At 41.5% G+C, this 23,182-nt stretch overlaps 2 protein-coding genes across 2 annotated transcripts; both read left to right on the top strand.

The window, feature by feature from the left end:
• Positions 1–143: 143 nt before the first annotated feature.
• On the top strand, positions 144–6,929 carry minpp1a (multiple inositol-polyphosphate phosphatase 1a; the record flags this gene model as incomplete). Its single annotated transcript, XM_080848917.1, has 5 exons — positions 144–720; positions 2,235–2,429; positions 2,852–2,949; positions 3,425–3,555; positions 6,575–6,929. 5 exons carry the CDS (start codon positions 144–146, stop codon positions 6,927–6,929), a joined length of 1,356 nt encoding a protein of 451 aa, XP_080705043.1.
• Positions 6,930–7,944: 1,015 nt separating this feature from the next.
• On the top strand, positions 7,945–17,534 carry LOC308373073 (bifunctional 3'-phosphoadenosine 5'-phosphosulfate synthase 2-like; the record flags this gene model as incomplete). The annotated part of the gene is made up of 12 exons (XM_080848477.1): positions 7,945–7,971; positions 10,363–10,477; positions 10,912–11,147; positions 11,584–11,722; positions 13,334–13,452; positions 13,760–13,873; positions 14,319–14,430; positions 15,241–15,446; positions 15,777–15,912; positions 16,129–16,397; positions 16,909–17,138; positions 17,393–17,534. The coding sequence occupies 12 exons, from the start codon at positions 7,945–7,947 to the stop codon at positions 17,532–17,534; spliced, it is 1,845 nt and encodes a 614-aa protein (XP_080704603.1).
• Positions 17,535–23,182: the final 5,648 nt, after the last annotated feature.

Below are 23,182 nucleotides of genomic sequence, written 5' to 3'. Positions count from 1 at the left end.
TTCAAAAGTACAAAGTACAAAGAACACGACTTCGCCAAATTGAACGCACCTCAGGTTGGTTGCATTTTGAAGTAAACACGAGCTATTGGAAACGTGTCAGTTTCTCACAGCCAGCGAGCTCATACTGCTTGCAGAGGGCAGCGATGGTTTGTAAAATTCCGAGAGTAATTGCCCTCGCATATCTGAGTTTTAGTTTAACCTGCTGTGTTAGTGAAAATGCTGATCCGTTACTTGAAGATATTCCCTTGATAGCCACACATTTTGGCACGAAAGGTCGCTATGAAGAAGTCAACACATACTTGATCAATGACCCACTCGCAGTAAATGAAACGTTAATTCGCTTGCCCTCTGCGGAATGTAGTGCTATTCACCTGTTAACTGTTATACGTCACGGTACTCGGGACCCCACCAATAAAAATGCCAAGAAGATGAGGGAATTCTACAACCTAGTCTCATCCAATGCGTCAAACTGGCTTCAGGAAGTGGGCCTATCTCAATGGAAGATGTGGTATACAGAGGACATGGACGGTCGTCTTGTTGAGAATGGACGGAAGGACCATGCGAACTTGGCAATGAGACTCGCAAAGTCTTTCCCAACTTTGGTAACGGAACATAATCTCCGAAATGGACGCATTAAATTCATAACAAGCTCCACACACAGGTGTATCAACAGCACCATCGCTTTCCAGAGAGGCCTGAAGAAATCTTTTGGTATTGAAGGTAGGCCTTTGTGTGAAATCTACACATTTTGCGAAACTGGTTGACACATATATTGTGCTACTTGTTGTTTGATTAACAAATATTCAAACTAGCGATATTTTTTATTTTTGGTGTCAAGGTCTTGCAACCAAAGGAAACCTGTTGTAGAATTCAGACTTTGACAGAAATGTAGGATGACCGTCTCACTTGACTTCTGCTAAAACCTATGTCTACTAACCAAATAAATAGGAATGCATCACGGGATCCGAGTAGTTGTGTTGTGTCGGTTATTAGCGAGATAGGTCTGTAGAGTAGGCTAGTTAGGTCTGTAGAGTAGGCTAGTTAGGTCTGTAGAGTAGTTATTTTACTTATATAAGTTTTTCAACAATTGCTTGCACGTTGGCATGTCGACAAAGGTTAGTTTCTCAATTGTTAGCAGTCATTTGTACTTTGTGATTAGGGCTTATGTTAATCTAACATTAATAGTATATACTTTAAAGGTGTAGCTATCTAGGATTTAGTTGTGGTGAGGCCTATTGCAACCAACTGAATAGGCTACCGCTCTCTTTCGAAAATGGAGGGAAGTCGGTGGCCGTCAGGTCAAAAATCCAAAAGGCCCTGACTAGTGCCAGTGTCCTTTCTTAACTACATTAGAAACATAGGAAAAAATAACTTAGCACTAGCATTTTGCAGTATGGTCCAACTCCACAGTAGGCTATTACTGTCTTGAATTTCTGTTCTGTGCTCTTTGTGCTTCATCTGTTGTCATGTTTTATGTTTTGTGTGGACCTCAGGAAGAGTAGCTGATGTTCTGCATCAGCTAATGGGGACCCTGATAAAGTCCTTAACCCTACACCACCTATAATGGTGAAAGCAAGTAGGCTAGTAGATCATAGATTAATGGGATGGACAGTATTCACTTCAGGACGATTTGAGGAGTATTTTGGGATGGCTGAAAAAAAGTTAAGTTAAAGCCCTGAAGATACATTAATTTTAGGAGCTAAAGTTTCACACAATATCATTAGTTAAAAAAAGAAAAACCTTTATGGTATGAACAGCAAGCATACACTATGAAAACAGCCTGATTTGCAGGTGCATGTTGGTCCCATTCCAATAAATAATGTGAAGCCTGCAATTGTTATTTGCTAACAAATATGTAGACTAGCCTTATCTTGTCATGCCCCATACTCAACTCAGCCTGTGAATTATGATGCTTCAGATAATGACGTTGTTGATTCATGCAGCAATGTTTATTCATATGAAATGATTAAATAATAATAATAACTGTGGCGGGATAGCCAGCAGTAGAGTCGAAAGATGAGGCCAGATAGTCTATAAAGAAGTGTTCTTTTATTTTATTGTTTTCTTTGTGTCCAAATATTTACAGTGCAGACTGGAGACCCATCAAGAATAAGCAAAACAAAAACTGCTCAAACAATAAAATACATTTTGAAGAAAATTGTTCAATTTAATAACATATGAGAATTATTGTGACAACAGCTCTAGAACCCAAATACTCTTCTTTTGTTTCACAGGCGAGGACTTTGGCTATGAGGTGAATGACGCTCTCATGCGGTTCTTCGAAAAGTGTGAAAGATTTGTTGTGGAGGTGGACAAAAACAAGAGTGCCGTGGTGCAATTGGAGCATTTTCTTAGCGGGCCAGAGATGACGAGGATCTACGAGAAGATGGCTGATAGGCTGCAGGTCCCCTACCCTGCAATCACAGGAGGTCTGGACTCTTCCCTTTTTTCCTTTTCTCTCTCTCTCTCTGTTAAACTGTTCCAGTTTATTCTCCATTTGCATTATGATGACTGTTAGAGTTTGTTGCGTACAATGTAGAACATGTGTTTGATACACAGGTTTGGTGTTTGGGGTGGAGGTACTCAAAAGGGACATTTGGGAGACTCTGATTTTTTTGAGTTTGGGAAAGGGTGCAAGCATTCCAGTAAAGCTCTTGTGAAACATCCAATATGTTGCAAGCCTAAAGTCACCATTTTGGATCAGACAAGTTTCTGTGTGACACTTTGAACAGCAGGTGGTGCTGTTTGCTCAATTTACACTCCACTGTCCAAACAATTGAGATGAAGGGTAAATTATGAGAGTGCCTACTTTACATTGTTCTACAATTCTGTCGTTGTTACCTTGTTGCAGATATGGCAGAAGCTGCGTTTTACCTGTGTGCTTATGAGTTTGCCATAAAAACGATCAACTCTCCTTGGTGCCAACTGTTTGATAATGTGGATGCCCAGGTACAGTCACTTTTCGTCAACTGTCTTAGCCAAGTAAAGCAGCTGTATGTCCACCAGGAGCTGAACCTGAAGTAGTGGGATTAATCCTGTGGGTGGCTCTCGGGTTCACATTAAGGGAAGGGAGACATATGTTGGAAACCCTTGAGTGCAACAGAGCATGAAAATTATATAAACTCACACTAGCTATACACTAGGTTTGGGCGAGAGACACCGTCCCTCCATCCTCCCTGAGATTTGGGCTGATGGAACAAAAAATTGCATATACAATTTTTGCTGCCCCTGAAGTAGCGGCTATAGTACACACATGCTTATTTATATCCACAACCACTCAGTGTGACAAAACAAACTGCATTAATTGACATTCATTCGTATTTCTACTTTTCTTAGCTTCATTGATGCCATGTACAGTTGTGTGTGTGGTGTTAAATGATCACCAATACCTTTGCCAATTATTAAATTATTGTCTTTCCTGCAGGTGATGGAATATGCGGGTGACTTGAAGCACTACTGGAAGAAGAGCTATGGTCATGAGATCAACAGCAAATCTAGCTGCTTTCTCTTCCGTGACCTGTTCAATCGTCTCGACCAAGCTGCTAACGACAGCAGGTGAGACCCAGCAAAATGTCCTCACTTAACATGGAGTGACTGCATTTAACCAGTGCCCTCATGATATTCTTTTGCAGCGTCCTTGTGGTAGGTAGCTAAACAAGGTTCTATTCCCATTGTGTATGAGAAAGCTGTTCTTTTTGACCACCTCATTCTTCCTTAACATTAATCTTGCTTTTGTGAGAAAGGTAACACAATCCTGTCGTTCGTTACTGGAAGAGGTGAGGAGGGTAAGAATGGACACCTTTCCTGTGTCAGGGACTGCTGGAGCCTGTAAAGGCTTCCAGAGAAGTGGGAGGGCAGCAAGGAGAACGCAGGCAGCGCAGGTTGCATAAACAACAAAGACGTGTCCCACTTTCCAGACACTGAATTTCTATGAAGCGTGACACACAGATACACAGAGTTCAAATGATGAGTTTGTGTGAAGAGTAACAGGCATTCACACAATGTTTTATATTTGTGTTGTTTCTGCAAGTGAAAATGTGATCAGGAACAAGTGATAGACAATAGGCTAATAGTATTGTAGTGTGCTAGCTACAAACTCCCCTTTCACACAGATTAACTATACAAACAGGATATAGCCAGTGCTTATTACCTGCACAGTGGCTTAGTTAACCGCTGCCTTTCACCTGAGCAAACAGGACATTGAGCATCAGCACAGTTATGGCTAGATTAAGTTATGACTACGTTCACTGTTTTCAGTGCCACTTTGCCTGACATGAATGACTGACTGTGCAAAGCACTGCCTGGCTTGCTGCAGTGTAACTAGTCAGAATATTTAGCATATTGGTGACAGTGATGTTCACAAAGAGCAGTCAGGGATTAGTTTCCCGACAACAGTGTTTCTAAGACGTGAAAGGTATACCTTAAAGGCACCCAGTGCAACTTTATATAAACATTCAATGAAAAATAAACATTCAATTTCTAGTCTTTTTTACACGTAGTAAGTTTCAATAACTCCATACCATTACATATCGACATTCAAGGAGCAAAGATGAGACGTCGTTGTGTGGTGAGAACTGATAGAAAATCGTAAACAACAACAATCGCCGGTGGGGAGAGGCCATTTTTCCATTGACTGGAATCCTGCTTTATTTATTGTAAGTAACAAAAAATAAAGAAAATGGCGGCGATTGTTGTTGTTATCGATTTTCTATCAGTTCTCACCACACAACGACGTCTCATCTTTGCTCCTTGAATGTCGATATGTAATGGTGAGGAGTTATTGAAACTTACTACGTGTGTGACTAGAAATTGAATGTTTATTTTTAAGCCTCGAAAGTTGCACTGGGTGCCTTTAACAAAGCTGTTTACTTTTCTAGGTGTGTTTCCCAAACAACCTCTTGCGAGTTCCCTTGAGAGAAACCTTCCTACATATACCTGAGGAGGCTGAATCCATGATTCCTCTAAAAGTACATTTAGAATGTTCTCAGCTCAAATGGAAAAATGTATCTTATCAGCTGTCTGTCCCACACCAATATCTAGACAATTATCAACAATGTATCATTAGTCGTTAATCTCATCACTGCCATTCATTTATTCCCATCAACAGAATTAGGCTACAGAATTACCCTTGTTTGTAAGATCATTGAAGTGTTTTTAATACGATCCACAGTGTTTATGTTTATATTATACCCTTTTCCCACAAGTTGACAAAGCTCCCTGGGGTCTCAGTGACATGTCTGTGACATGCTCTGGTCAAAATACCACGAGGATTAAGCACCACAGCGCGCTTCTCACCCTGTCTAAACAGCTCTGGTTAGAACAGTCGATTTGTGCCCGCTCTTTTCAATGTCTGCTCCAAGGTCAAGTCTCTGTTCATTTTAGTAGTGACACAGGAGGAGTGTACCATACAAATAAATGTACCTATTTGTTTTTGCCATGTTTTTCATAGACTAAATGCATTCTCCTTTGATAATCGAGAGGCAATAGAATACTATTCCATAAACATGTCCAATCCAATATGTTCTAATCCAATACTTGTCACATTCAACATTCTTTTAATTAGGAATAAACATAGTGGCTCCGAACGAGCCATAAACAATTCCATCCTATCAGCAAGTTGCTTCAGGGAGGGGTGTAATTTTATTACCTGCTAAGTTAAAATATCAGCAACCTTTTGCCAGAATTGCAGAGTCTGCAATTTAACATTACGTTGCCTCATTACACAGCCTTTACTGTATATCTAATATAATAATATCTTAATTATCACCATAATTAATGCACTGCATATCCTGCAAAGGGGCAGTACCTCATTTAAATGCAATGTAGTAGTTCTGCAATAATTCCTTGAAAGAACCCATTAGTCATGAAGTCTTACCCAAGTGATTGATGAGGTGTGGTGTGGATGGTTTCTGTCAGCAGATTGTTTCTAGCCTGTACGTTATATACTAGGGAACCCTCCTGGTCTCATAACATGTGCTTAGTCATTCAATGAAATGTATATCCATCATCAAGACATCTTCAGGACTAATTGCTAGCTCACACGCTCACATCTAGATCAGAAGTCACGCACACACACACACGCCTGCATATCTGAAAGCCGTAAGAGGTGAATGCTGTGTCATAGTGACTTTCACTATGTTTACACAAAGTCTAAAGTATTCTATGTGGTAAGTGATGGCGTTTCAGCTTCAGAACTACTATGTAATTACAGCATGCATTACAGTATTCATTACTACTATGGTACATTTGTGAAATCAACTCTCCGACAGAAATTGTGCGCATATATACAGACAGGAGCTCACCATTAATTACTGGATGTGTACATTTGTTTAACTAAAAAGTTATGATATTGTTCTTGCTTATGTATTGGAGGCAACAGGGTATTCATATTTTCCGGGTATTCAGTTTTCAGTTGTCTATCTAAAGTCTATCTTCAATTTCTCTTTTAGAAAGTGTTTAACCCTATGGCTTATCTTCACACAGAAATGCACCAGGAAATGTTTCACGTTTAGGGAATACGTTGTGCTGAGCCATCTCTCTCTCTTTCTGATTTTTTCTCTGTCTGCTGTCTAAGGTCTGGCAAGGTGTCTGAGGCTGTGACGGTGCAGGTTGGCCATGCAGAGACGCTGATTCCTCTTCTCACCCTTTTGGGGCTGTTCAAAGACGTCGACCCTTTGACCTCCACTAACTTTGCCACACAGATCGGGAGGGCCTTCCGCTCTGGGCGTATAGTGCCGTATGCTAGCAACCTAGTCCTGGTGCTGTATGATTGTCCTGAAGGCCTCAGGCTTGAGACTAGACTCAATGAGCAGCCCTTGATGCTTCCCAAAACGGACACTCATTTGCCACTGTTTGAGGATGTCAAGCGTAACTATGCTAAGCTTCTACAGGGATGTGACCAAAAAACTGTGTGTGACCTGCCAGAGTGATGGGTTGACTTTGTGGTGGATTGGAGTGGTGTTTTGCTAGGAATTGTGTCAACATTATATGTTTTTTTAACCACACGTCACCACTATATGCAAACATGACTTCCTATCAACACAAAGATACAGGCACAACTATAGGCACATATTGTATCGACATGATTATTTAGCCTATACCTCCCTCTCCACCAGACTCAGATTTAGGATTTTGTGTCATGAAACTTCCTTAATGTCCTTTAGTAAAAGTCTTGCCAAATAAGACAGCACTATGTTTGATTCATTGCCCAACCTTGCTACAAGAGACTTGCTTGCCTGTGTGAATGCTGCTGCTGTTATGCTTTGAGCACCACTCCCAATTAGAAAAATATTACAATGGGGAATCGACCTGGAAATCTGATATTGTATCCCATGCCTTTGACAATGACCTTGAAGTAAATTAAAATGATGTTCATCGGACATTAACTGGAAAGAAAACAAATGTAATAAGGATAGGTAAGAAGAAGGACCTGCACATGATGATAGGCTACCACAATTAGGTATCAGAGTTCTGGTGGCAGAAGCCTATGAGGGAATCACCTGCATGTGAGGAGAATGGATGTAAGGTTCGATGGACTGAGGGCTACAGCAGGTGGTCATTTGCCGTCTGCATTAAGTGTAGGCCTTTTGGCAAATTGTCTCAGAAAGACGTTATAGGGAGAATGAATGTATAACCAAAATGAGTTAAACTAACACCAACGCCTCGTTTCTTTGCGAGTTCTGTTTCGTATTTCCTCCACCCCTGCACTGACACTGTCGATCCAGCCTTGATGTGATTTTTGGACAATATCGTATGGCAATATGTAGATATGCACTAAAAGGGGCAGGGCGGGGAAACGCTACGTGTCTTCAGGAACTCTTAAAAACCCCGACCCCTTTAGCTCCTCACACCGGCTCCGTAACTCTCCCCGCCCAGAGCGATTTGCCCCGTCCCGGCCCAAGAGACAAGCGTCCAGAGTCCACTGCTCACTCGAGCGAAATCACGATGTCCGGAAACAAAAAGCAGTGCACGGTAAGACGAATAACCGGACTTTTCGTGCTATGTCTACTAGTTAAAAGAGGTAGCATGCATTAGACTACAGAATGTTACAAAGTTTTTAGAAGCAAGGGCCGTGCTCCTTTGTACACGGGCTTGTTATTTTCCTCTGACAACTTAAACTGGCTGTAAACTTTTGAGATGTTATGTAACCGCAGATATGTATGGTTGTTTGTGTTGAGAAAGAAATGTATAGATGCTGTAGCAACAGTACAGAAGACTGGCTTACAGTTCTTCACCTCCGCGCATTCAGGATACACCATTGTTTGGAACTATTAATCAAATAGCAAGTTTTTAAATGATTAATTAATTAATTGCATCAATGTCCCCTCGCGAATTCGTCTTGAGTTTGACAGGATGGATGGGCTATGCAAAGTGCTGTTTCTAAGCTACTGGTTTAGTTTGTCTGTGACTTTAAGCTGTTTATGTTTTCAGGTGTGAAGTGGCTCTTTCAAGTGTTTCTTAAACCTCTGTAGTCATCATGTCCTGTAATTTAAGAGATACAACTCTCTCCTTACGGTTTTTAAATAATGATTATTTAATTCGTTTGACAAAACAAACATTAACGATTTACATCCATATTTCTTCTTATTGATAGGCTATAGGCCTACTGTATGTATTAAAAACAGTCTAATGCTAAAAGAATTCCCAGGTTAGTTAACTTATTGTCTTTCCAAATGATCCAATCAATGCAAAACTCTGTTGGTTAGGACATTTGTTGAACTGGAACACTACATAGAATACCACAACACTACATATCATACACTACATTGAATACGCTTCATATAATTAACGACATAGAATACACTACATTGAATACCACAAAGGGTATTTTAGAAAAGTGATGCACTCAGGGGGAAATAGAGAAATGGAGACTTCAGTTGAGTAGTAGCTTGCTCACTGTAGAGGAATACAGATTGTGGTTGAGCTGTAGCCAGCTCACAGTATAGTGCTTTGTGAATGAATTAATGAATGAATAGGCCTATTTGTTTACCTCCAACGTCTACCCTCCAAATACTAGCTGGAGTGTGCGGCAGGCCCACGGGGAGTCTCACAGTTCGGGTTCACACTCATGGAAAAGACATTCCTTACTTTTGAGATAAATGTAGTTTTTCAAAGTTTTTCAGGCTCAGGTCTGGGAATGTAATGAATGGATGAGTGTGTTGTCCCCTCTCTGATTACTCCCATGTTTAATTTGTACCACTCCGCCTTAGTCACTGGGATGTGTTGATTCAAAGAAGCCATAGAATTTAAACACGTGTAAACATGCGTCTGGTGGTCTGGGTCTGGGGCAGATGGGCCGAGATGGAGATGTCAAGAGCTTGCATTGTATCATTCCCTTTGGGTGGGGTAGAGAGGATAGTTAGGTTAGGCAGATGTGTGTGTGTGTGTGTGTGAGAGAGAGTCAGTGTGAGTGAGTGTGTGTGTGTGTGTGTGTCTGTGTGTGTGTGTTTGTGTGTGTGTGTGTGTGTGTGTGTGTGTGTGTGTGTGTGTGTGTGTGTGTGTGTGTGTGTGTGTGAGAGAGTGTTTGTGTGTGTGTATGTGTTTTCAAAGCATCTGGGAGGCTCCAAAGCAAGTGGGCACTGAATCTGCCACATCATCACTGCTCAGCTGCAGCACACTGACCACATTGTCCATTCGACTCTCTCAGAGCAGCCATGGGCCAACGTCATGGTCCAAACAGTATGCCTTCACACAGTCACCCTACTCCAGGCTCTGCCAGCGAGCCAAGTAGTGGGTGTGATACCCTTAAGAAGACACTCTAAGCAGTGGGAAAGAGGAGTTTATGTGGAAACTAACCGAACATATAATCCGTCAAGAGTTTGGTGTAGCCCTTTTGAAATGACAGACAGAATCCATAAGAAAACACATTTTCTGTGGGCGCATGAACGATGTACAGATACAGAAACACACACACATACTGTACGTACAATGACTTTCTTTTGTATTTTCAGCCTTTGTGCTCATGCACAAAATACAAAAGGCCTAGATGCTTATCCAAACATGTGGCAATCGCAAAGACTCTCGCTGTATTTACCTAAGGGTGCAGGCAAGAGTTTGCTAATGCTTTAATCATAATAATACTTCAATAATAAAGTAATAAAGGACAAGAAAGATTAGTCCTAGAAATGAGCGTTGAAAGCGAATGTATTGCGAATATTCAAGACAAGCTGATATTGTTTTTACCCATGTACAGTGGTGTTAAGGTATTTCAAGATGGTAAAAATGTTATCCTAAGGAATATTACAAAAAATGAATAATTTGTGACTGTTTGCACTGAATAGAAGAATTACATTTTTTTAAAGCATCACAAATAAAAAGTAAACAATTAATAAACACTATTAAAGTATTATGTGTTCTCCTTAGAATCCACAAAGGTCCACAAACGTGGTGTATCAGGCCCACCATGTGAGCCGCAGCAAGAGAGGCCAGGTGGTGGGAACCAGAGGAGGCTTCAGGGGCTGCACTGTCTGGCTGACAGGTATACAATTACACCCATCACGCTGAACGCTACTTCATTCCATACCATAAAACCACCTGGCTTTACAGGCCCAGATGTAGACTGATGTAGCAAATGTGATGAGTTCGGTTTGCTTTTGTGTGGTATGAACATCGCAAAGAATGTCACAATTGCGGAGATAATAGCTGAACCTAATGAGACACGAAGTGTCCATTCTGAACACTCTGATTCATTCCATTCTGATTAATTGTTCACATTAACTGTAGAAATTGTTGTTGCTGAAAAACTTGGTCAGTATATAAGCCCACACCCAATACAAGGAATTTGTGTTACAAGCACCACACCCAGGCCAAATCATCCAGTAAATGAGGTCTGGTTGTTTCCCATAAAGTGACTGGTTCAAGTAAATAACAGCAGTATCTTTTGTAACTCACAGTTGTCATTGTTTTTCCCAGGTCTGTCTGGTGCTGGTAAAACCACTGTTGGCTTTGCACTGGAGGAGTACCTGGTGTCCCACAGCATCCCGTGTTATTCCCTGGATGGAGACAACATTCGTCATGGGATGAACAAGAACTTGGGCTTCAGTGCCGTGGACCGCGAGGAGAACATCCGTCGCATTGCTGAGGTGGCCAAGCTGTTTGCTGATGCAGGACTGGTCTGCATCACCAGCTTCATCTCGCCATTTACTAAGGTCAGTGACTGACCTCAGTCACCAGGGGAACACATATGTACATCACATAGTCATTTCCTCCATCTGATGCCAGTAGATAGATAGATATCTTCCTCTATGCCAGACATAAATCAATATATAGAATCTGACTATAAAAATTAATATATAGAATCTGACCATAAAAAATTAAATATAGAATCTGCCTGTAGAAGTCTGACTTCCATAAGTTCGAAATGTATACATTTCGTAGCTCCTGCCTCCATCTTATGTACATACCTGTAGATCAAACCATAATTATATCTTACACATTTGACATAGTTGTGAACTCTGTCAGCTAATAGCGGATTTTATTGATCTCCATTATTATTTATTGCTGCAGATGTACGATTACCGACGTGAATAATCTATCTGTCCATATCTCCAGTCTTATCTGTTTGACCTTTGCTCCCTTGTGTAGGACCGTGATGAGGCACGTAGCATTCATGACAAGGCGGGCCTTCCTTTCTTTGAAGTGTTTGTCAACGCACCTCTGGAAGTGTGTGAGAGTCGTGATGTCAAAGGACTCTACAAAAAGGCACGTGCTGGAGAAATTAAAGGTAATGTCACACACACACACACACAAACACACACACACACACACACACACACACACACACACACACACATACTAGATTTTTGTTAGTTTAGTTTAATTAGTGGTTCCTTGCCTTGTTCAAGGAATATTTAGGAAATCTAAAAAGTTGTATTGGTGAGGGCTTTAACTTTCCAAATGTACCTCCATACATTTACTTCATACATTTATATTTGAATATATCCTTAACCACTTAAGAATTCATTGTAAATCCTAAAGTATCAGGGGAAGGATGCTGTCAACTACTTGACATAATGCTGTTCCTTTGATCTTTAATGTGTTCCTGTACCTTTAACATGTCAGTGGTTTTATCTTTTTGGCCATCTCTCCTCTAAGGTTGCCTACTCACATTCCAGAGGGTTTTCCCCCTTTATCTTTCTGCCAGTATGGGTTTTCATGAGGCTTGTCATGGTTATGTCATGTATATTCATCTGTATTATAGCTAAAGTCAAGTTCAAGTTCAAGTTCAAGTTTATTTATATAGCACATTATCAAACACAGAGGTCATTCAACGTGATCTAAACGGTGAGCTTAAGAGACTTAAAACGTTGGTAACAATGTGATTTATACGTAACGCTAAAAATACTTTTCCAGCACTTAAAAATAAAGAATAAAAAGAAGCGCAAAGATAAAAAGGTAATAGTGGTATAACCAAAGGGCAAATATTCGCTTTATTACTTTTAAACTCACACATGGCTCTCAAGTGATGAATTAAAGGCAGTGGGCACCACTAGCTGACCACCTCCTGCAGATCTAAGAGACCTACCAGGTTTATATTCAGCAAACATTTCAGAGATATATTTAGGGCCCAGACCTTCAAGTGACTTATAGACATTAAGTAATAAGTAGAATTCAACTCTGTATCTAACTGTGGGCCAATGGTAGCTGTCTAAAAGACTATTTTTTGAAGGACAGTGAGGGGAGCATTTCAATAGTCAACCCTGCAGGACACAAAGGCATGAATACATTTCTTTAAATAGCTTAGACACAAAGTCTCTGACCTTATGTTTTGAGATGCCAAAATGCTGATTTAGTTATGGCTTTGATGTGGTCACTGAAACTAATGTTCCCCCCTCCATGTTTATGCAAAGAGTTTTAACATGGGTTGCATGGACTACCTCAGTATTGTCTTTATGAAAAAAAAGTGTGTTGCATACAGCCATCCTACGCTTATGTTTACCAGAAATAATTTTAGCTTTGATATATTTAATATGCTATTTTCGTTAATGTACCTCTTATTGACGATTTACAGTTAGTTTGGGTTTATTGAAGTGAACAGCTCATCAAAAGAAAAACACAGAAATGTTCGGATAGAGCTAAGTGCAAATCATTTACAGTAGGAATACTGATAACCAAATCTAGTGTATGATCTCGGATATGAGTAGGGTCACTTACATGCTAAGACTAAAGGCATAGTCAAGGGTCAGTTCTGTGATTGTTTTTGTTGATTTATGTGCTAATTCTACATGTACCATATTAAAGGCCAGAATCACAAACTGTACCTTTGGTTATGCATACAGTTGAACACGGTCTGTACATTGTCTTCATGGGCTTTCATTTGTTTGTATTCACACAGGTTTTACCGGCATTGATTCTGACTATGAACGTCCAGATGCACCTGACCTAGTTCTAAAAACAGGGGAGCTTACAGTGAATGAGTGCATACAACAAGTGGTGGACCTCTTGAAAGAGCAAGTTAGTATGGATTAAACGACACAATGTTAACCTCCGCAATCAGTAACACATACAATACATAGTTTACATGATAGTGTCGTCCTGAAGCATCCTTAAAGGTGCATTACAAGACCAGTATGTAGTGTTTGTTCTCAAAAACAAGATAAAAAAAACCTTAAAACATTGCAGGGTTTTTCTTTGTATATTTGTTGGTTTTTAGATTTAGTTTGCATGTCTTTGGGTCAGATTGCAAATGATACGCTGTCTGACTATCTGTCATGTCCATCTACTGTAATAACCCGTTTCCTCTCTCTCTCTCTGTAAATAGAGTATCGTTCCGAGTGGGGTCGTGGGGGAGGTTAACGAACTCTTTGTACCGGAGAACATGCTGGAGATGGCCAAGTCTAATGCTAGTGCACTGCCCACTATCACCATCAACAAGGTAACTTCCTTGTCTCCATAGAGACCCTTTCCAGCATCTGCACTTTAATGCCTCACTGTGTCGGTCTGTGCCATTTTCTACCTTCATTATCACACAACAGTAATCAGTGGTCAATATTTGACAGGATTACATAAATGGCTAGTGACGAGTTTATGATTCCTAGACATTATCGTCTACTTGTTGCAGTGTATGGATTGCATTCAAGAGAGGTGTCGTAGTGGACAAACGGACCCTGCTTTATCATTTATCTTCTGATGTTACTTTGATAACATGACTGTTTGACCTTTATTCTTACTATTTGACATTTATTCTTGCGCTCAGTTGAACTTCACTGGAACTAACAGTGATGGGTCTTATCTTTTTTTTTGAAGCTCAGTATAAAGGATCTTTGCTGACACTTTAATGACACTCTTTTTCATCACTAACACTTCCTCCATCTCTCCAGCTGGACCTCCAGTGGGTGCAGGTGCTGTCCGAGGGTTGGGCCAGCCCCCTGAAGGGTTTCATGAGGGAGAGAGAATACCTGCAGGTTCTTCACTTCAATAACCTGCTAGATGGTAAATAATCCCCCTCATCAACTAAAACACAATATCACTTACTCAGTCTAAGCACTAAGCATAGAGGTCATCTTTCCTATGCAACACATACAAAGCCACCAGGTATTTAGACACACATACAATACAGGGCATATTCTAGTTTTACTGGTGTTCTTTAGTCTTTGCAACATGGTTGTATTGGTTATATTGTCACACAAAGAGGAAGGTGAGCAGGATTACATTTAGAAAACAGCAAACCCATTTCTTTACTGATCCTCTAAACCCACCACACCAATGTTCCATCTTTAAGGAAAACGAAGCCATAGATCACAGCATATGATATAGAGTGTGTACATAAGACCAATTCATTAGTACTGTCGGTGTATGATTTTACAAGGTGAACACACAACATAAGCCCATAAAACTAAGCCAGTAGCATCAGTACCGCACAAAACTCAACATCCTTTTAAGGATGGCTTATTACAACATCAGGTCCGACGTGGCTTTTATGAGCGACATGGAAGTCATGGAAGAACAAACATCTGCCCCCTTTTTCAGTTGTTCCGTCTGTAGGCCATAGAACAGTAGGGATTAGAAGATATAGCAAATACAGACCAAGAAGAACACACCCAAGTACCACCCTCAAGACAAATAGTGTGTGCGCAACACAAGTTTGTACTGGGATTAGGCTGTTTGCAAACCTCCTGATTTAATCCGTTTCAAAATGACAAACAATACAGTATTATACAATACTATTCGACTATAGCATTGTGTTACATTTGAGTGCGGTGAAGCCGGAGCTGTGATGGACGGCATGTGATCTCTCCTCAGGTGGAGTGATTAACTTCTCCATTCCCATTGTACTGCCCGTATCCACGGAGACAAAAGAGCAGCTGAATGGATCTGCCGCCGTGGCGTTGGAGTTCCAGGGCGTCAGGGTGGCAATCCTGCGGAACCCAGAGTTCTACGAGCACCGCAAGGAGGAACGCTGTGCCCGACAGTGGGGCACGACCTGCCCCAAACACCCTTACATAAAGGTGCTGGTTGCTTAGATACCTCTGTCATGTCACATGCCCATTCACCCAGAGCTGACACTCAGGCTTTGAGTACTCCTGAGTGTTAATCAGTTACACTGTGCATCAGGCGCTTCGCTCACTGTCAGTATCATGACAAATAATCTTTAACCAAATCCACAGTCGAGCTCTAGTGATGCACAGCCATTCCGTCAGTCCGGCTCTTGTAACTTCAAAAGCAGTTTTTTTTCATTGTTGTCACTGAAACCTCAATACTCAATAAAAACTCAAACACAGTAACTCCATGTGAATAACAAGTCTGAATAACATGATCATGCACCTTTTCTTGGACAGATGGTGTTGGAGAGTGGAGATTGGCTGGTTGGTGGTGACCTTGAAGTGCTAGAGAGAATTAGATGGCAAGATGGTCTGGACCAATACCGACTCACTCCTAAGGAACTGAAGCAGAGGTTTAAAGAGATGAAAGCAGGTGAGAGAGACTGGCAATGCGGTCTGGCCGCTTGAAACGTACAGCAAACGTATAAAAGGCTATGACATATACATTATGTGCATTACTCATTTATTGTTACTGTTTAAAGGAAAAGTATGTTTTGGATTCTGTACTATACAGTCCATATAGCGGACATGCTCATGTTTGGTCTGTTGAAACCCATTTCTGCCCACTTATCCCTGGGTTTTACCTTAGATGCGGTCTTTGCATTCCAACTGCGGAACCCGGTGCACAACGGCCACGCCCTGCTGATGCAGGACACGCGGCGGCGACTCGAGGAGCGTGGCTACCGGCGCCCCGTGCTACTCCTGCATCCACTGGGCGGCTGGACCAAAGATGACGACGTACCGCTTCCATGGCGCATGAAGCAGCACGCTGCCGTGCTGGAGGAGGGCGTGCTCGACCCCGCCTCCACCATCGTGGCCATCTTCCCTTCGCCCATGATGTATGCAGGCCCCACTGAGGTAAGACAAGGTCACCGCGGATGAGGGATGCTTGTCTGGGAATAATCCTTCAGATGAAGTGCAGTGATTGCATCTTTATCCAGATGATTTCGCAGTCACATCTAATAAAAAGTACAGAGGGATAACAATTGAAAACTATTCAAAAGTTTCTTGAAGACACCTCTTACCAAAGAGACAGACAGTGGTGGCAAACATTTGAGAACTATACATGTTGTGTACTCAGGAACCTGTGCAGATGACACAGTACTTTACAAAGGGTGTGACGATGTGATCGTCCCTACAGATGAGTATATGTTCAGACTGCCATGCCATCGAGCCTGGCTCTTTGGCGCTGCGGTCAGAGTGCATGTTTGGCACTCTGTAGACCCGGGTCGACTCCGGGTGGGGTGACCACACTCTCCATTTGCGAAAAAAAGGGGGAGAATAAAATAGGAATTTAGATCAAGAATTAGAAGAGGCAGCTAATTGCCCTTTGGGTGCATTTGTGCAAATCCTCCTATGTCCACTGTAGGTGCAGTGGCACTGCCGTGCAAGGATGGTGGCAGGGGCCAACTTCTACATTGTGGGGAGAGACCCGGCAGGAATGCCCCATCCCGAGTCAGGGCAGGACATCTACGAGCCCACGCACGGGGGGAAGGTCCTCTCCATGGCCCCGGGGCTCACGTTGGTGGAGATCATCCCATTCAGAGTGGCAGCTTATAACAAGACCAAAAAAGCCATGGATTTCTATGACAAAGAAAGGTTAGGCCAAATTAAAATGCTCCTTATTTCTCTCTCTCTCTCTCTCTCTCACACACAGACACACACATCAAAACACAAACTCATACATACACTTCAACAAAAGAAAGCTAGTCATAGAGCTGATTATTTTCTCTCAGACTTGAGACATGTCTAGAGACATACACTCACACACACACTAATCACCCCCTCTCACTCCTCTTGATCTATGTGTGTGTGTGTGTGTGTGTGTGTGTGTGTGTGTGTGTCTTCTTTAGACATGCTGAATTTGAGTTCATCTCTGGAACACGAATGAGGAAACTGGCTCGGAGCGGAGAGAATCCCCCTGATGGCTTCATGGCCCCCAAAGCCTGGAAGATCCTGACCGAGTACTATGGATCCATACAAAAAGACCAGTAGCTGCATCCTGACCGAGTACTATGGATCCATACAAAAAGACCAGTTGATCCTGACCAAGTACTATGGATCATACCAAAAGACCAGTAGCTGCAGGACACAGCACAACCAGGCAAATTGAGACTACAGCTCAATCAAAATGCCAGTATCAGTTTACTACTGTAGTTGAGCTACCCAAATACAGGTGTCCACAAACAGATGGGAATCCTCACGAGTAGACACAACACACACACCTCATCACATACGGCACAGCAAATATAAACAGCATCATTCATAACATGCTTAGACCATGAATTCATATAATATCTTACATAGTATGTGAAAGTTTACAACTCTGTGGAAGAGACAGCGATAGACATCGTCATGAAGTTCTCACACATCTCATAGGGCCTGCCAAAGTTGTCAAGGTGTCAAAAAGAGGTCAAATCTGTGTCTGTCAAGATCATTCCATATTTTCTGTGAACCTGTAAATCTGTTGAAACGTTATATGCACAGAGGAACATTTAAATCACATTCAATGTAAAGATTTTTTTAATCAGTTTATCCGTCTACACTGTAAGGGTTCATTCAGTGACTTTTAGACTGTGAATTATCTAAATATTTCCAGATGATTATCTAAATAGACCAGGACATTTTTAAATGCCAGAAGAGATTATAACAATCATTTACTTTGTATACTCTTGTTGATATTTATCTTTTATAATTAGAATAGTTAGAAATAGTTTATGGGATTTGGAGAGGGATCTTTACATTATGTTGAACATGTACATACTTCCATAAGGAAATGAAATTGTCCATTTGTTTCATGACTGAGATATATTCGAACTGCACCCATCAGGAACCTGGATAGAATTTAGCAATTCTCATCTAGAAACATTTTAAATATTACAACTGGGATAGATCTAATGGTGTTGTTAAAGGCATCCTCAGCCATTTGTATTTATTGTCTACCTTCTGGAACAACTGAATAAGATGATTAAACTGGAATTAATTGAACATTCTTATTTCTGAGAGCGAGTCCGTGATTCCTCTATGTTATGAAGTCTGCTTTTATGCCAAAGAGAGATTAAGGAAATACCTATTCAGTGAAATTCATGAAATTATTGGTTGTCTCAGGTCTTCCGAAAGCATACATCCTGCTCCAAGCGACCCAGCTGGGGGTTATCAGACCCAAACTTGAGTCTAGATGGCAAACTAGCTAGTCTACCCCCATGGCTCTCCTCCTTTGAGGCACAGCCACTTTGAGGTTCTAACGTGTGTGGTACTGCGTACCTCTACTGGTAAACATCTTGCTGTCCAGCCACCTTGCTGACATTCTGTGACCAGGCTACCGTTACTTATTGAGCTCCCTCTAAAGCGCCTCTTCCAGTTGGTCTTCCTACAGTACTGTGTAGCATGACTTGCTTTGTGGAATCGGAAACTAGAACCACTTTCTTCTTAGCCCACTGGACCCCAGCGCTGATCGATTCTGCGATGGTCTTCAACACCCGGTCATTGCCTTGTTAGCTGCCGGCCACTTAATCCTTCTCCTCTCAAACTTGATGCTTAGGTGAGTCATTTGCGGCACGTGGAGGATCCGGGCACTGTGGGGTGACTGCGGGGTGGCTGTGGGGTGACTGTGGGTTGACTGTGGGGTGATTGTGGGGTGACTGTGGGGTGGCTGTGGGGTGGCTGTGGGGTGACTGTGGGGTGGCTGTGGGGTGACTGTGGGGTGGCTGTAGGGTGGCTGTGGGGTGACTGTGGGGTGACTGTGGGGTGACTGGTCGCCCGGCTCCTTCTGCGTCTCACCAGGTTGCCTTCCTGTGCGCTGTGCCACTCCTGTGCGCTGTGCCACTCATGTGCCCACAAAACACTTCATCTTTGAGCTGATGGATCTTTAAGCCCCACTCGTTCTTACAGATCTTGCTACATACACACTGCTACTACTCAATGTTGTTTGTCCGTTTGTCCTTTGTCGAGTACCATTTTATCCATCCATCCATCCATCCAGGGAAAATGCTATCCACTGCTCTTACCACAAACTACCATATTTTGGGACAAGCATACTTGAACAAAGGGTGTCTGACGTGGTAGGTATCACAATAGACATAAATCAGTAACCAACACTCCCCTCTTCTGGGGAAAACAACCTTAGCAAGCTCCAGCCCCTGATACAAATGTACAGTATACAGCCGCGGAAAAAATTAAGAGACCACTTCAAAATTATCAGTTTCTCTGGTTTTACTATTTATTGGTATGTGTTAAAGTAAAATGTACATTTTAGTTTTATTCTATAACCTACTGGCAACATTCCTACCAAATTTCAAATAAAAATGTTGTCATTTAGATCATTTATTTGCAGAAAAATGACAATTGGTCAAAATAGCAAAAAAGATGCAGTGTCTTCAGATCTCGAAAAATGCAAAGAAAACAAGCTCATATTCATTTTTAAACTACACAATACTAATGCTTTAACTTAGGAAGAGTTCAGAAATCAATATTTGGTGGAATAACCTTGATTTAAAATCACAACTTTCATGTGTCTTGGCATGCTCTCCACCAGTCTTTCACATTGCCGTTGGGTGACTTTATGCTACTCCTGGCGCAAGAATTCAAGCAGCTCGGCTTCTTTTCATGGCTTGTGACCATCCATCTTCCTCTTGATCACATTTCAGAGTTTTTTTTATGGGATTCAGGTCTCGAAATTGGGCTGGCCATGACAGGGTCCTGATCTGGTGATACTCCATCCACACCTTTACTGGCCTGGCTGTGTGGCATGGAGCATTGCCCTGCTGGAAAAAAACACTTCTCAGAGTTGGGGAACATTGTCAGAGCAAAAGGAAGCAAGTTTTTCTTCCGGGACAACGTTGTACTTTGCCTGGCTGAGGTTTGTAAAAGACCATAAGGATTGAACCAAAGCGGACTGGAGGGTCTCCTAGTTCGTCTTCTCTGATGAGTCCAATTTTCAGCTTTGCCCACACATGGTCGTCTGATGGTTAGACGGAGACCTGGAGAGGCCTACAAGCCACAGAGTCTTGCACCTACTGTGAAATTGGACTCATCAGAGAAGACGAACTAGGAGAGAAGAGAGAGAACTCTGAGAAGTGTTTTTTTCCAGCAGGGCAATGCTCCATGCCACACAGCCAGGCCAGTAAAGGTGTGGATGGAGTATCACCAGATCAGGACCCTGTCATGGCCAGCCCAATTTCGAGACCTGAATCCCATAAAAAAAACTCTGAAATGTGATCAAGAGGAAGATGGATGGTCACAAGCCATGAAAAGAAGCCGAGCTGCTTGAATTCTTGCGCCAGGAGTAGCATAAAGTCACCCAACGGCAATGTGAAAGACTGGTGGAGAGCATGCCAAGACACATGAAAGTTGTGATTTTAAATCAAGGTTATTCCACCAAATATTGATTTCTGAACTCTTCCTAAGTTAAAGCATTAGTATTGTGTAGTTTAAAAATGAATATGAGCTTGTTTTCTTTGCATTATTCAAGATCTGAAGACACTGCATCTTTTTTGCTATTTTGACCAATTGTCATTTTTCTGCAAATAAATGATTTAAATGACAATATTTTTGTTTGAAATTTGGTAGGAATGTTGCCAGTAGGTTATAGAATAAAACAAAAATTTACATTTTACTTTAACACATACCAATAAATAGTAAAACCAGAGAAACTGATAATTTTGAAGTGGTCTCTTAATTTTTTCCGCGGCTGTATGTTTGCCATCCAAATAGTGCTTAGAACATGATTAAAACATTTTTTTTCAAATTTTCTGAAAACTGTCATCTTCAAGGTGGCAAAAAGTAAGGGTGGTATAATATATTACAACGCATACTCAATTGCTTATCTTTACATGCCACATGAAAATAGCATTTTGATTTATCTCTGATAATGTTTTTTTTTTTTTAAACATCACTGCCTTGAAATATGTACCATAAAGGAACAAATGGACTTATAGTGTGTACACAAGCTTCACAGGTTATGTGTTCATGGCACTCCTCATATAGCTATTTCTGAGTCTTGTGAGCGTCTTTCATTATAGCTATTATGTACAGTAATCTTAATATATAAAATATACAGAATAGATAGACCTGTAATTTTCTGATATTTAAACAAGACAATCAGTTACATAAATCCAGACATATTCTTGTCTGAGTTATGTCAAAATTGCAGGTGTCTCTGAGATAGCATCTGTAGCCTACTTGTACCGGATCTTCTTTTGTCAGTTAGTACTGAATAGACAAGGTTGCATGACTAAGAAAGACCACACCACTGTAAGACTCAAAACAAATAGCTCAGATTGAAATATTTGCATGTCTCTACCTGAAAATGTAGCACTGACCAGAGTTACACAAATGAAGAGTACTTCCATGTTTTAGTAACTTGTACAAAACCATCAATCTTTACTGGCTTAAGAAGATGCTCTACAGGTCAGTGGGTGTGAATACTAGCTCTATTAAGAATCAATTAACTCCAAATTCTCCACAGGTGCCCCAGATATGTGCCCCAGTGTTCTAGTGGAGTGACTGATTGCAGATGACACTAAGCTGATTCCACAGCTTAAAGAGAAATGAGATGAGTGTTCTCCTGTACCTGAGCAACAGGCTCATGAGAGGGAATTCCCCGGTAGCGAAAGCACAGATAAGGTTGTTTGATCTGGTGCGTTCCAGGTTACCCTGTTTAAATCCGCCAACTGGACCCTCTGTGCTTTCCCAACAGAACCCCGGGCCTGTGCAGAACAGACTAAATGGATCAGGTTAACAGCACATGAAAAGTGGTCTTGTGGTCACCCTGATAAACCCTGAGTGACAATAATCTGAAATAGAAACTGACAATACATGTTTATGCTCAGGAACATTATTTCTAAACACTTCCATGAAAATGACAGATGAAATCCATGACAATGATGTCTGATGCAGATACGCAGGTGTAAAGATGGGTAATACTGTGGAAACAGTGGGGTACAGTGCTGACTGTATAACAACAAATGGGTAATTTAATGCACATTAAAGGCAATAAACTAGCAATGATAAGATAAATGCACCTCTATGCCAGTCTTAAACTTCTGCATCTCTCCTGAACCGCATTCTCCTCCATCTCAATCAGACCCATGTCATGGCTCTCTTGGGTTCTTAGAAGAAGTATTGACCACTCAGAAATGTGTTAACTTTGCCCACTGGCCTTGGCCTGTTGAAGTCATTAACCTGTTAATGGTGCAGCTCCTGTCGCATTACTGTTGGTATTGATGGTATTTTTTATAGTGAACACTGAGCAGGAAAGCAGGTAGGTACTCTCAACCAGCTCAAGGGGTGAAGCATGCAGACTGAAGATAACTGATGCCCTTGTCTTCAAAGACAGGGTTGTGCTTGAAGAAGGTTGTCTACCTACTGGCTGCACTATCATGAACCGGCCGTAGGTTGATAATGTGGGTGTGTGGTTGGTCCATGTTAAAAGGAGCAGGCCGTAGAGTCACCACATGCTTGGGCATACAATTATGTGTGTTTTCACAGACAAGTGATTTTGATAGACAGACCTATAGGCCCTTTTGTGCAAGTCTTGATGGTACTGTAGTAAAGATGTCCTGTTACACCGGACATTTAAAAGGATGACGTTCATGTTACACCACAGAAGTAAGCCTAACAAGCCTCTGGGGAAGTTTGGCTAT

The sequence above is a fragment of the Sprattus sprattus genome (assembly GCF_963457725.1).
Source record: "Sprattus sprattus genome assembly, chromosome: 12".
Classification (NCBI taxonomy): Eukaryota; Metazoa; Chordata; class Actinopteri; order Clupeiformes; family Clupeidae; genus Sprattus; species Sprattus sprattus.
Note: the sequence above shows the minus strand (reverse complement) of the source record. Positions and strands in the feature narration are given on the sequence as shown.